We start from the raw sequence: 12,119 nt of genomic DNA on the forward strand, positions 1-12,119 counted from the left end.
TATATAAATGACGATGGCGACTCAGGGAATGGTCGATTAGCAATCACCATCAACAAAGCTCAAGGGCAATCATTAGAATCATGAGGTATAGATCTGAATACGGATTGTTTTCCCATGGACCATTATATGTTGCATGTTCAAGAGTCGGTAAACCTGACAATCTATTTATATGCACAGACAATGGGACAGCAAAGAATGTTGTATATTCGCAAGTTTTACGTAGTTAAAAACATATATATATATATATATATATATATATATATATATATATATATATATATATATATATATATATATATATATATATATATATATATCTATCTATATTCACAGGTGGGACATAAGGACACAACTACAATGGCGCGTAACTAATATGGCGCGTAACGACTTACGCGCGCGGGGGGGCTTGGGGGGGGCGCGAAGCGCCCCCACCAACTAGGTGTTGGGGTGGCGCGAAGCGCCACCTTAACAGCTAGTATATATATATATATATATATATAGCTGTTGGGGAGGCGCTTCGCGCCCCCCAAGCCCCCCCGCGCGCGTAAGTCGTTACGCGCCATATTAGTTACGCGCCATTGTAGTTGTGTCCCTGTGTCCCACCTGTGAATATAGATAGATCTATATGTGTGTTTCAAACTATGTAAAAATTGCGAATATACCACATTTTTGGCTTTCCCACTACTGGGAGCTTTCCGTTTCCAATTGCCAGCAATTGATCTGAAAATGTTTGACCAGAGTCATCGTTTTGCAATCGGACACGCATATTTGTAGTTAATTTTAATATTTTTACGTGTGCCCATAAATTAGAATTTTTCAGGCAAGCATTCATTTCGTCTGCAGGAGTTAAACTACGTAAAAATTGCGAATATACAACATTCTTGGCTTTCCCATTGTCTGTGCATATACAAAGCCGTATGTACTAATAATGACGTCATATGCAAACGCTCTTTTTACAAACAAACAAACATGCATACACACAACTCGTTTTTATATAGATAGATAGATAGATAGATACAATACAAATTAACTGCGTAAAACTTGCGAATATACAACATTCTTCGCTGCCCAATTGTCGCTGCATATAAATAGATTGTCAGGTTTACCGACCCTCGAACATGCAACGTACAATTGTCCATGGGAAAAACAATCAGTATTAAGATCTATACCACATTTTTCTAATGATTGACCTTGAGCTTTGTTAATGGTGATTGCAAATGCTAATCGAATTGGGAATTGCAATCTTTTAAATTGAAAAGGCAGATCCGTTGGAATCATGGGAATGCGAGGAATAAGAACAGCCTCACCCTCAAAAGGCCCTGTCAAGATTGTGGCCTCTATTAGGTTTTCCATTGTTGTTTTTTTTACGGCAAGTCGCGTGCCATTGCAAAGCTTTGGTGGGTTGATATTTCTTAAAAGTATTATTGGTACGCCTATTTTTAGTTGTAGCACGTGTGGTGGAAACCCTGAAAGATCTATGGAATTTAAAAATTCAGATGGATAATTAACCGCTTCATTTGGTTCCAAAACTGTGTCGACTGACTTGTAAAGGACTGCCTGGTCTCGAATCTTGGTCAAAACAATATTGTTGATTTCGTGGACGTCTATATTTTGGGTGCGAGAATCGCTCTTTCACTTAGCTATTTATTATTTTTATAATTTTTAGAATATTCAGAAATACTTTTTCAATCAATTCATTTTTGGACGTCACTAAATTACAGAAATCAGCAGGTAGTTGTATACGTCCTGAAATTGAGTCTATCGTATCATAAATGTCTTTTTGTTCCGACGTTAACTTGGAAATGTTATTTTGTACATACGACAATAGATCACTCGTACTGTAACTTTGTTCACGATCCAATTCTACACATGTCGAAACAGCAGCGATACGGTTAGGTGAAGGCATTCCCAAATCCTGAAGAGGTTTGTTTGCCATACGTACGCACAAATCTTCTATAATAACTAAAGTGTAGTTATAAATTTCTGATGTAAAATCAAAATTCATATCTGACGTCTCTAACTGTTTTCGATGGAGTATATCTTCAGACATTTTTTACTTATATTTTTCCCATAGCTCTGTAGGAGCTGATGGTGAGCAAGTTGTTAAAATGATGCCAAACAATGCACGAATTTGACTTGGGGTTGACGTTTCGCACGCGTCATTGATGCAGTTATCCCAGTGTTGGTCATTCTCCAATAAATTCAGAGCTTGGCATGCACTACGGTAAGTGTCATGTATAGTACCGTTTACAGTTCTCAAATACTCAAAGGATGTCGGACCGGGTACATTCACCAAAAGCAGGCGTAGAAAGAAGCATTCATGTTGATTGGGGTGAACGGTGTAGAGTCTTCCTATCGTGGCATCTTTGAAGATGGTAGGTTGGCCGTCGACTGACTTACCCTGTTTTCGACGTTCAAATACTTTATTTTTAGTATTCCACGTGTAATACGAAGGCACTTCAGTATACAGCAGTTTTTTTTGCAAGAGAATCATTTTTGCAAAGCGAAAAAAAAGCTGTTAATTTTGTATCCGGTGGATTCAGGGCTCTTTGTTGCACGTTGGTTTCCGAGAAATAAACACGTTGACCATTCTGTAAATGTACCGCTAAGTGAACAACAGCTGGACTACGTTCATGTATCGGAAATGAAAGAATTCGCCAAACAGCTTCATTAATGCTTATGTATCTTCCAGCCTGATATTGTACGATTTCGTCGAAATCTTTGATTTCGGGCTGCAAGCCAAAAACTGCCATGTCACTGCCTTTGTTGACGTATTTACATATGTATTTGATTGCCTTTACGGAGTTACAGTATTCAACGTTTATGTGTGCATTAAATGTTTTTGATAATAATGGGGAATATGGAACAACCCACTGGTTATCTACTTCGATGGTGGTACCGTTGCCATTGTAGGTTCTTCAGTCATTTTACAATTAGAAATTTCTCTTTCAACGGTCTTCTTACAATTAGAAATTTTTCTTTGAACGATATTCTTAAATACCTGTGTCCTGGTCGTCATTTATATTCCCTGTGTCCCGGTCGTCATTTGTGTCCCGGTCGTCATTTGTGTCCCGGTATCCCAGTCTGTAATTTCTCTTTGAGTGTCCAGGTCGTTATTTATATTCCCTCTGTCCCGGTCGTCATTTGTGTCCCGGTCTGTAATTTCTCTTTGAGTGTTTTTTCTTTTTAGTATTTTTTAGTTTTTTACATTTTTTCTTTTTTCAGTTTTCTTTTTCTTCTTTATTTTTCAGCTTCACTATGAAATACATATCGCCGAACCTTTGTTTTTTAACTAAAATCTGGTAGGCATTGATGACCTTATCCAAGTCAAAATCCCAAACCCAATCATCATCGCTATCATTTTCAGTTTTGATATGTTTTGACTCTCGCTGTCCAGGTGGATCTTCATCTAACTGCGCGGTTTTGCGTTCTTTAGCCTCAAGCCTGTTTCCTTGCTGTTCTTTTGATTCCACGGCACGCTTTCTTTTCTGACTTTCTCTATCAGCAGCAAGTTTTTTGGCATAGACTCTTTGAGCATCTTCATCGGCTTTTGCCATTGTAAGTTCATCAGTCATTTTAAACTTAAACATTAATAGATTTCTACGTGAACATATATGTCTTAAATATCTTTAATGACGTCACCGTCATAGCAAAAATGACGACAACTAACTTCATGACGTCAGTCGACACAGAAACATGACGTCATCTGATCCACAGACAGACAACTTATTTTTATATATATAGATATATGTATTATACGTGTCAGGGACTGGCTGTTGTACCAGGGAAGCAGCACATCATCCTGCAATTCTCACAAATTTGGCATAGTCATTTTTGCCAAATTTGAAAATTTTGGCGTCTCGCAATATTTCTTCCGAAAGATCCATTAGGTTATGAAAGATCTGATAATTTAAAGAATGCGCAAGATGTTCTTCAACGGCTTCATTTGGGTCTAAATAGTAGGCCTACATTTTACCATATGAAAGTGGTTCAAAATAACCTTCAGAGGTTTGTGATGGATGTGCCGAACATTTGACTATGCGAGAAATTTGTCCAGCTACTTTGAAGCTGAGAACATTACGACTATCAATAGTTCAATCATCGCTTACATTGAATGAAGTTAAAGCAAAATATGAATTAAAGTTCGGAATGGTTTGTGGAACCCTTTAAAGAGCAAGTAACGTCCTAAAAAAGACAACCAATTACTTTGGAAATTGTGGAGGTGGCCTCGTTGTCATTCTCGCTGTCGCGTATCTTTTAACCAGATATTTTTCTGTTTTTGCAACAGCACATTTTTTTGCTCTTCACTTTTGTTTTGACTCATTGTAATTCTCATGGTCGTTTTGTACTTGGGTTATAATGGGATTTCTATTCTGCTGACATTAAGTTTAACATAGCTCTTTATTTTCCTGGGAGAAAGTTCTTGAAATTTTTTATTAATTCCCTTCGTTTTTTATTGCTAAAGTTGTGCTATTGGTTAGTATAATGAATACTTCTCCACTTTTCACGCCATTGGCTTAAGAACTGAAATATCCTGTTCAAAGTTTTTAGTACTAATTGATGTCTTTGTGATTTATTTTAACATCTTCTCAACATTACCTAAAGGTTTCAATTAGGTTTTATAAGCCGTTCCTGGCCTAAGACAGATATGTCCTTCTGACACAACAAAACTTATTTATATACATTTTTTACATTTTTACGATACAGACAAACATTTCGGGGGAGAAGAGGCCTTTTACCACCGACGGTCAACTACGACTCATAACATTTTCAATATGCCGACTTCAACTCTGATGCCAAATTCTGAAATTTTAAACATAATTGCTCCAACTTATATATTAAATGTAATTTTCTCAATGCTGATACAAATAATTGAATAAATTATTTCTGTAGCATCACTGTAGTACTATGGTGCGAAAAATTTCTAATCAATATAATTAGCCTAAAATATTAACTTTCTTTATTATTGCCACCTTTTAGTAGCATTTAAGTAGATTTGGCTTGACTCCAACCTTAAGGTGTTTCTACAGCTCAAGACCTTACATTATTTTGGTTACTCTGACTCCAAATTCAAATTTCAATGCGTTGGTTCAAACCCCTTACCCTCAATACTCAACATCCATCTCAAATATTCCCTCAAAGCCATTCAAAATATTCCACCTTAAAGCCATTCGCGAGATATGGCAGATAAGCCCTTTTAACAACCTGGATGTACGCTGCCATTTTGACAAGCAGGATGCAGTAAAACTATTTTTACATAGCTTAATAGTTCTAGTTGTAATAGTAGAAGTAGCATTAGTATTACCAGTTACAGTCGCAACCACAGTAGTAGCAGTTACAGTTGTAAGCACTAGCAGTTAAAGTTGTAAGCAGTTACAGTCACAAGCAGTAGCAGTCATGGTCGACACGGTTGCAATCACTCAAAGTCGCAAGTAGCCAAAACAGTGGTCGATTTGCGTTCACGTTTGCAGTCACAAGCAGTTACAGTCACAGTAAAAAGTTGTCACAGTCGCAAGTACTTGCACCCTTAAGTAGTCACGATCGCAAGTAGTTATGGTTGCACGTAGCTGCAGTTAAAGTTGCAGGTACTTGCAGTATACAAAATTCTATCTTTTTCTATAAATCCTACTGAAAATTGCATAATTTACAATCCTTTCCCAGGCTATGGCATACCAAGAGGCATAGTTTTTAATCCCTTTTTACCTTTTTGAACAAAATGGTTTATTTTTAAATTCATTGAGCGTTGAACAGATAGAGGGGGGGGGGGTAGTTCCCTTCCGGTCACTCATCAACATCCCCCTCAACACATCCTTAAAGATTTCAACTAAACACCCTCAGCCATTCCTTAGATTTTGCTGATATGCTCTTTTGACAACCAGCACGCATATAGAATATATTGATTGCAAAGACATAGTTATTAGAACTTTTTAGTGTTTTGAACAAACTGTTTTTTTTCGAAAATTTTGATCAGCGTTGAGAGAAAGGGGCAATTCAAAAAGGACAAGGGGGACTGGTGGGACTCTTCAACATTACTCCTTAAAATAACCTGAAAGGTTCAAATTGATATCATCAGCTATTCCTTAGATATTACTAATGCAACCTTCTGACAATAATCATGAACATAATGTTTTGCTTTGGTTTGAAATTCATTTCAACCTTTCCTAAAAGTTTCAACTTAATACCCTAGCCCTGTTTGAAGGCCCAAGATCAAAAAAGCCCCCTTCTCACAATAAAAAAATATATGTTCATAATGGGCAGCTTGCATAACTTGTAGCTGTTGTCCTGGGTGATATCAACCCCAGAGGCTAAGTTTTTTGGCCTTTGGATTATTTGGAACAAAATGATTATATCAAGTTTTGATCAGATTTATTTGGAGAAAAAAGAGTGCTGGAGGGGGCTGGTTGCTCCACAATCACTTTTGACTCTTGAAAAAGGCACTAGAACTTAGAATTTCCAATCAAATGAGCCCCATCTGAAGTTTAGACAGCCAGCCCTTCACATGAAGTGGTTCTGGGGAAAAAAATAAGCAATATATAAAGAATGTGCCAAAAAAATTGTCAAGTGTGCCAACAAATACGGGCGAATACGCCAAATTAAACAAAAAACATAAGCTAAAAAATAAAATAAATTACAAGGTGTCGGCAACAACCTCTCCCCCATCCTTTAGCGGCACCCCTGTATGTAAGAATGTATATTTTTTCTTGAGAATGGCTCTATATAATTTTTTTAAATGTCACCCTGGGAGCTTCTGGTCTGAAAAACGATCTGTATAGGTCACAAGTTTAAGAAAATTCGTTCAGAGCATAAGTTTTGAAAAACATTTATGCAAGTGACATCATATTTATAAACACCTCAAGAACAAAAATTACATTGTTTTTTCCCATGGAGTGACCATGTCACTTTTAGTATCTATGATGCATAAAAAATTACAGACCATGACAAATTACTCTGAAAGGCTATAGAAAAAGGCATGGAACAAGAAACAGCAAAAATCACATTGAATTGCAAATGAAACCTGGGGTTAAGAGAAAAAGCAAATTGCAATGGACTGAAGGAATATGTTGGTTTAGCTTGTGTGAATCTGTGAAGGATAAACAGGAAAGAAAAATTGGTTTTTAGAATCTATGATATGTGCAAAATTGCTCAAGATAACAAATGGCTTTAAACATGACTCTGAACAACTAAATAAAAAGGCATAGAACAAGAAACAGCACAAATCACATTGAGTTGTAAACAGAAATGTGACTTAAAATTAAAGAATAACAATATAATTATGCTATTGCATAATTTAGAGGTTTCCAAAATTATAATTGAATATGGAATATGTTATTTTAGTATCTCTAAAGGATAAACAGGAAGGAGACATTGAATTTATGCCAGAATTTCTTAATTCAAGTGAAAATACTTATTCACCACCCTATGACCCAAAACTAAAGTATAAACAATAATTATACTGATGTGCAATTTAAATATTTTAGAGGGCATAGGTGTTGGAACAGTCCTGAAATAAATCCTATAACATGGATTATCTTTTTTATACATTGACAGGAATAAGAAAATGAATCCCCACCAGAATTTATCAGTTCAATTCAATTCATAATTTGACATCTCATGAATTAAAGCTAGAGAACAATGCAATGATTATAAAAATGTATAATTATAGAATCAAATATAGACAAGCCAGCTAAACATAGTATTTCAGGAGTTGTTCTTAAAGAATCGGGACATAATTCAAACTTTAGGGTAAAGTGCGAGGTGTTTTAGCAGTTACCCCCCATCATATACATAATAATTTCTGTCCGTTTTAAGTTTTAATGTTGCTCCTTACTTTCAGTTGAAAAAAAATCTGTTTTTTTTATTTCTGATCATTTTAAATAATTCCAGGAAATCTGGCAAGTCCTCCACAAAAAAATCTCTCCTCCCTGAGGATTTATTCTCTACACAATTCAACCCTGGTGAAAATTCACACCAGGCAATTACCCTTAAGATCTCCATATGTAAAATTGAGTCAGCAATGACAAAGCAAGACATAAGAAAAGTTAAGCCTGGTCAAATTTCATTAAATTAGAAGCTACACAGGGCTGTGTTCTATTTCCCTTTATATGGATCATTTTGATGGACTTCATCTTAAGGAGCAAAGTAAAAACTTTTCCTGGGCTTAGATTATACTGCTGGATTAAGCCTCCTAGATGAAATCATGAGCAAAATGAATGAATTTTTACAAGTTTTGCAAGTTCAGGGTGCTAGAATAGGTTTGAAAATTAATGTTAAGAACTCCAAGTTGCCTAGGCTAGTAAAGTGAAGATAAAAAAGGTGGCACTAGGTAATCACAAGATTGATCAGCTGGAACACCTCTCTCACTTTGGTAGTATTATTAATAAAGACAGTGGGAGAAGTAAAGATGTTAAAAATAAAATGGCCAAGGCTCAAGTAGTCTTTTCAACAGTTGGAAAATGTTTAGAAGAATAGGAAGATAAGTCTGCAAAACAAGATCAGAATATTGGAAGCTATAGTGATCAAATATGGTTCTTAAGCAAGGATGCTTCAAAAAGCAGATGAACATTGCCTCCAGATTGTTCTGGATACCCAGCTGACAGACTGTATTTCAACTAAAAGTGAAGTTCAATCCCATTTTCCAGGGCTAAAACAAGAAAAATGTTGAGACCACCTGGGCATATCCTGCAGATGAAGGATGACATATTCCCAAAGATTGTCCTTTTTGGCCAACAGTCAAGGACTTAATGGAATCAATGATGATTCTTTGGAAACATCACCTGAACAATGAAATGTGATAAGACAAAGAGAATAGCCCAAATTAATCAAATTCACAATGAGTGAATATCAACAACCTGGACCATTGATTGCAACAAAACCAATATGGGTGGCTAAAGCAAAAGGCATTACTAAATTGTTTGACACACCAAAAAAAAATGAAGAAAGACAAATGTGGATAGAAGATATGCAGCAGCAAGTATCAAAACATGTCAAATATGGAAATAAAGAGCAAAAACACTGGCTATTCAAAGACATGTACATACAAAAATTAGAGCATGTCAAAATTGAGAATGAAAAGCAACAATGAAGGCAGTTAGAAGACCTCAGTATGAATAGTTATTAAATTACTTAAAAAGCAAAAAACTGGTAATTGCAAAAATATTTGTACATCTTTTAACAAGGGATTAAAACAATTCCATACCTTAAAAAAAAAGTTTGAAACTTAGAAGACAATTGGTGTTTGAAATTGGACATGCTTCATAAATAAAATATCTTTGAAAAGATCTCAGGAAAAGACTTATCAGTATAAAAAACCTATTAAGAGGTAGAGACAAAAAATGGAAATTTATAAGTGTTATAAATGATAACCTGCTGGAAGTAAAAGAGGTTTTTTCTTGCCACCTAAACAGTTAACAAATCTACAACCTTGACCATGATTTATGACTAGACAAACAAGGGCAGCTAAAGCTATGGGCATCAGCAAAATGAAGAAGAAAGAAAAACAAGGTTAGAAGATATGCAGCAGCAAAACATGTCAAAATTGAAAATGATAGCAACAAGAATACAAATGATGATTCTTTTGAACCAACTGAACTATCAAACATGATAAGACCAAGAAAAAAGCCCAAACATATTAAATTCATAATGGGAGAAAATGAACAACATGGACTATAAAAAGAGACAAGACCCAAAAAACTAAAATTTACAAGTGTTATAAATGATAATTGGTTGGAAGAAAAGGAAGCTTTTGTTTTTGATGTTTCAGCAAATAAACACTAGTGTTCAAAATATATTTTGTTTGCAACAAAATACAAATTAAATTAGGCTATCTAGTAATGTAATGATATTTATTGTCCATAAGAGCTTGCTTGAAACATAGGCTATTTATTAGGAAAAAATAATATTTTTGGCCAATTCTAAGACCTTGAATTCCCTTAGGGTCAGGTAGAAAACAGGACAAAGGAGAGGTAAGTAGGTTTTTCAGTTACCTGAATAATCCATTAATCACAATATTCATCCTTAGCTGTTCCTGAGATAGCCTACGTAATTTAAATAATTACATAGCCAATCTTCATATAGTGCATTTTGATACAGTTCAACCTCTCCCTTGACATTTGTGCATATAGAACTCTATCAATAGCTGGCTAGTTTCCTCTTTTAGGTAAAATTCTAGTTAAGTGACTTCCTGCTATCTCAGAAAGGGGTTAGGATAGGAAAAAGAAACTTTTGGGGATGGGTCTATAGACTAAAGGATATCCCAGGAAGGTATTTTAAAGTACCCATATCCACTCCTTCTCCCTCTAGAGGGCCCTGAAATTTGTCTACATGACAGGTCTACCTATTGAAATTTTGACAAAACAACATTTTACCTTAATTTTCTCTCTCTCTTTAGTTCTGAAATTGTGATTCCTGTTATTTAAGTAGAATTCTGAGCCATATCAATGTTTTTTTCAAAATTCAGGAAATGTATTTGCATATTTTTAAATCCTTATAAATTGGGATTGAGCAAAGTTGTGAAGCTGAAAACAATTTTGTTGTACTTTATTCAAGCAGAAAATCTATTTTGCAAGGTTTTAATTTTATAACACACATATTGTTAAAGGTCATCAAAGGTCAGGGCCCTCTAGAGGGAGAAGGAGTGGAGGTATGTACTTCAAAATACCTTCCTGGAACATACTTTAGCCTGTGGACCCACCCCTGAAAGTTTCATTTTCTTAACCTTACCCCTTTCTGAGATAGCAAGAAGTCACTTAACTAGAATTTTACCCTATTTTAAAATAAAGTTTAAACACCATATAATTTGGATCTTAATAGCTAACTAGTTGCCTGATTCTCTAGTGTATATATAATAATACTAGCCTAAAAGCTGAAAAGTTGGTTGATTCATGTTTGAATGTATATATAGGTGAGATCTAATAGCCAACTTTTGGACCAATTTAGTCATTTTGTAAATATACTGTCATTCATATTAGCCACCTAGTTGGATATATAAATTTAAATTTGTCTATTTATAATGTTTGGTCAAGGATTTTTTCTCTACAGCCTAATTAGTCATCTGGTGGTGGGTGGCCTATTCCTTCCATTAGACCTACCCACTTTAGTAAAAGGCCTTGATAATGGCTATACCCAGGCATTTGGGGGTATTGGGATACACTGGTTTTGGTAGTCTAACAACTAGGCTAGTATTGGCTAGGCTACATGGAAAGTGGTGAAACATAGGTAATCTTATTAGACTAAGCCACTCTTGAGTGCTGAATGGTATTGCTAAAAATGTGTTTAGAGTATTTCACAAAAAAGAACCTTGCAGCAATAATACAAAATATCTTTATATTGTATAATATAAGCTCCAGATCATGCCCTGAAAGTTTCCAATAGAGGCTATCGTATTTGCAAGGCTTTTTAGCCTACAAAGAAAAACATACCATCTATAAATAAATGTATAAAGAAGGAAATAAAGCAAAGCTACAGCATAGCCTTTTCGCCTAAGACTGCTGAAGTCAGACATTAGTGGCTTTTAATCTCTCTAGGTCTCCTTCTTCTATCTACTATGTGATGTTTTCAAAATATCTGCCGTGGGTGGCGATAATATTAATAAAAGTTCTTAGCCAGGATTACCACCGACTGCAATAGGAAATCGCCATTTTCTCTCTGAATAAATCACCAAAAGGCAAATGGGCTTTGAAGCATTTTAGTGTGCCGAATGGGCACATATCTGTAAAACAAATTTAAAATCTGTGCATTTTTGTACTATACCAGTAAACATTTATACCTATTATTAGGTGAAGTTATGCTGGCTACCGAAATCAACATATTTAGGCGAATTTATATTTACTACTAGTCTTCAGGACAAATAGAAGCATTCTTTCCTAGCAAAAGATTATCACATGCCATATTCACATATTTTGTTCCCATAACTAACTAAAGTTTCTATTTTATGTATTAATCTCCGGATATTGCAGATTCTTAGACTTTATTGACAAAAAGAAAATTAGTTTTGTAAAAGTATATTTACCTACAGTGTATTTAAACATATATTGTGCTAAATTTCCAAAAATGGATAGAATTCACAGAATTTTTGCCTCTGACATAAATTACAGTCTAGATTTTTAGCATGGCTTTTGTAT

The 12,119-nt window shown here is 35.1% G+C and overlaps 1 protein-coding gene across 1 annotated transcript in view; it reads right to left on the minus strand.

The window, feature by feature from the left end:
* The window catches only part of LOC136029472 (ribonuclease Oy-like), a 57,030-nt gene extending 45,453 nt beyond the window's left edge, over positions 1-11,577 (minus strand). Inside the window, exon 1 of the mRNA XM_065707895.1 lies at positions 11,418-11,577. Within this exon, the coding sequence (XP_065563967.1) occupies positions 11,418-11,500 (83 nt within the window). The 5' untranslated portion in view covers positions 11,501-11,577. The remainder of the gene's footprint in view (positions 1-11,417) is intronic.
* Between the last annotated feature and the right edge of the window lie 542 nt (positions 11,578-12,119).

This window comes from Artemia franciscana, chromosome 7, assembly GCF_032884065.1.
Source record: "Artemia franciscana chromosome 7, ASM3288406v1, whole genome shotgun sequence".
NCBI lineage: Eukaryota > Metazoa > Arthropoda > Branchiopoda > Anostraca > Artemiidae > Artemia > Artemia franciscana.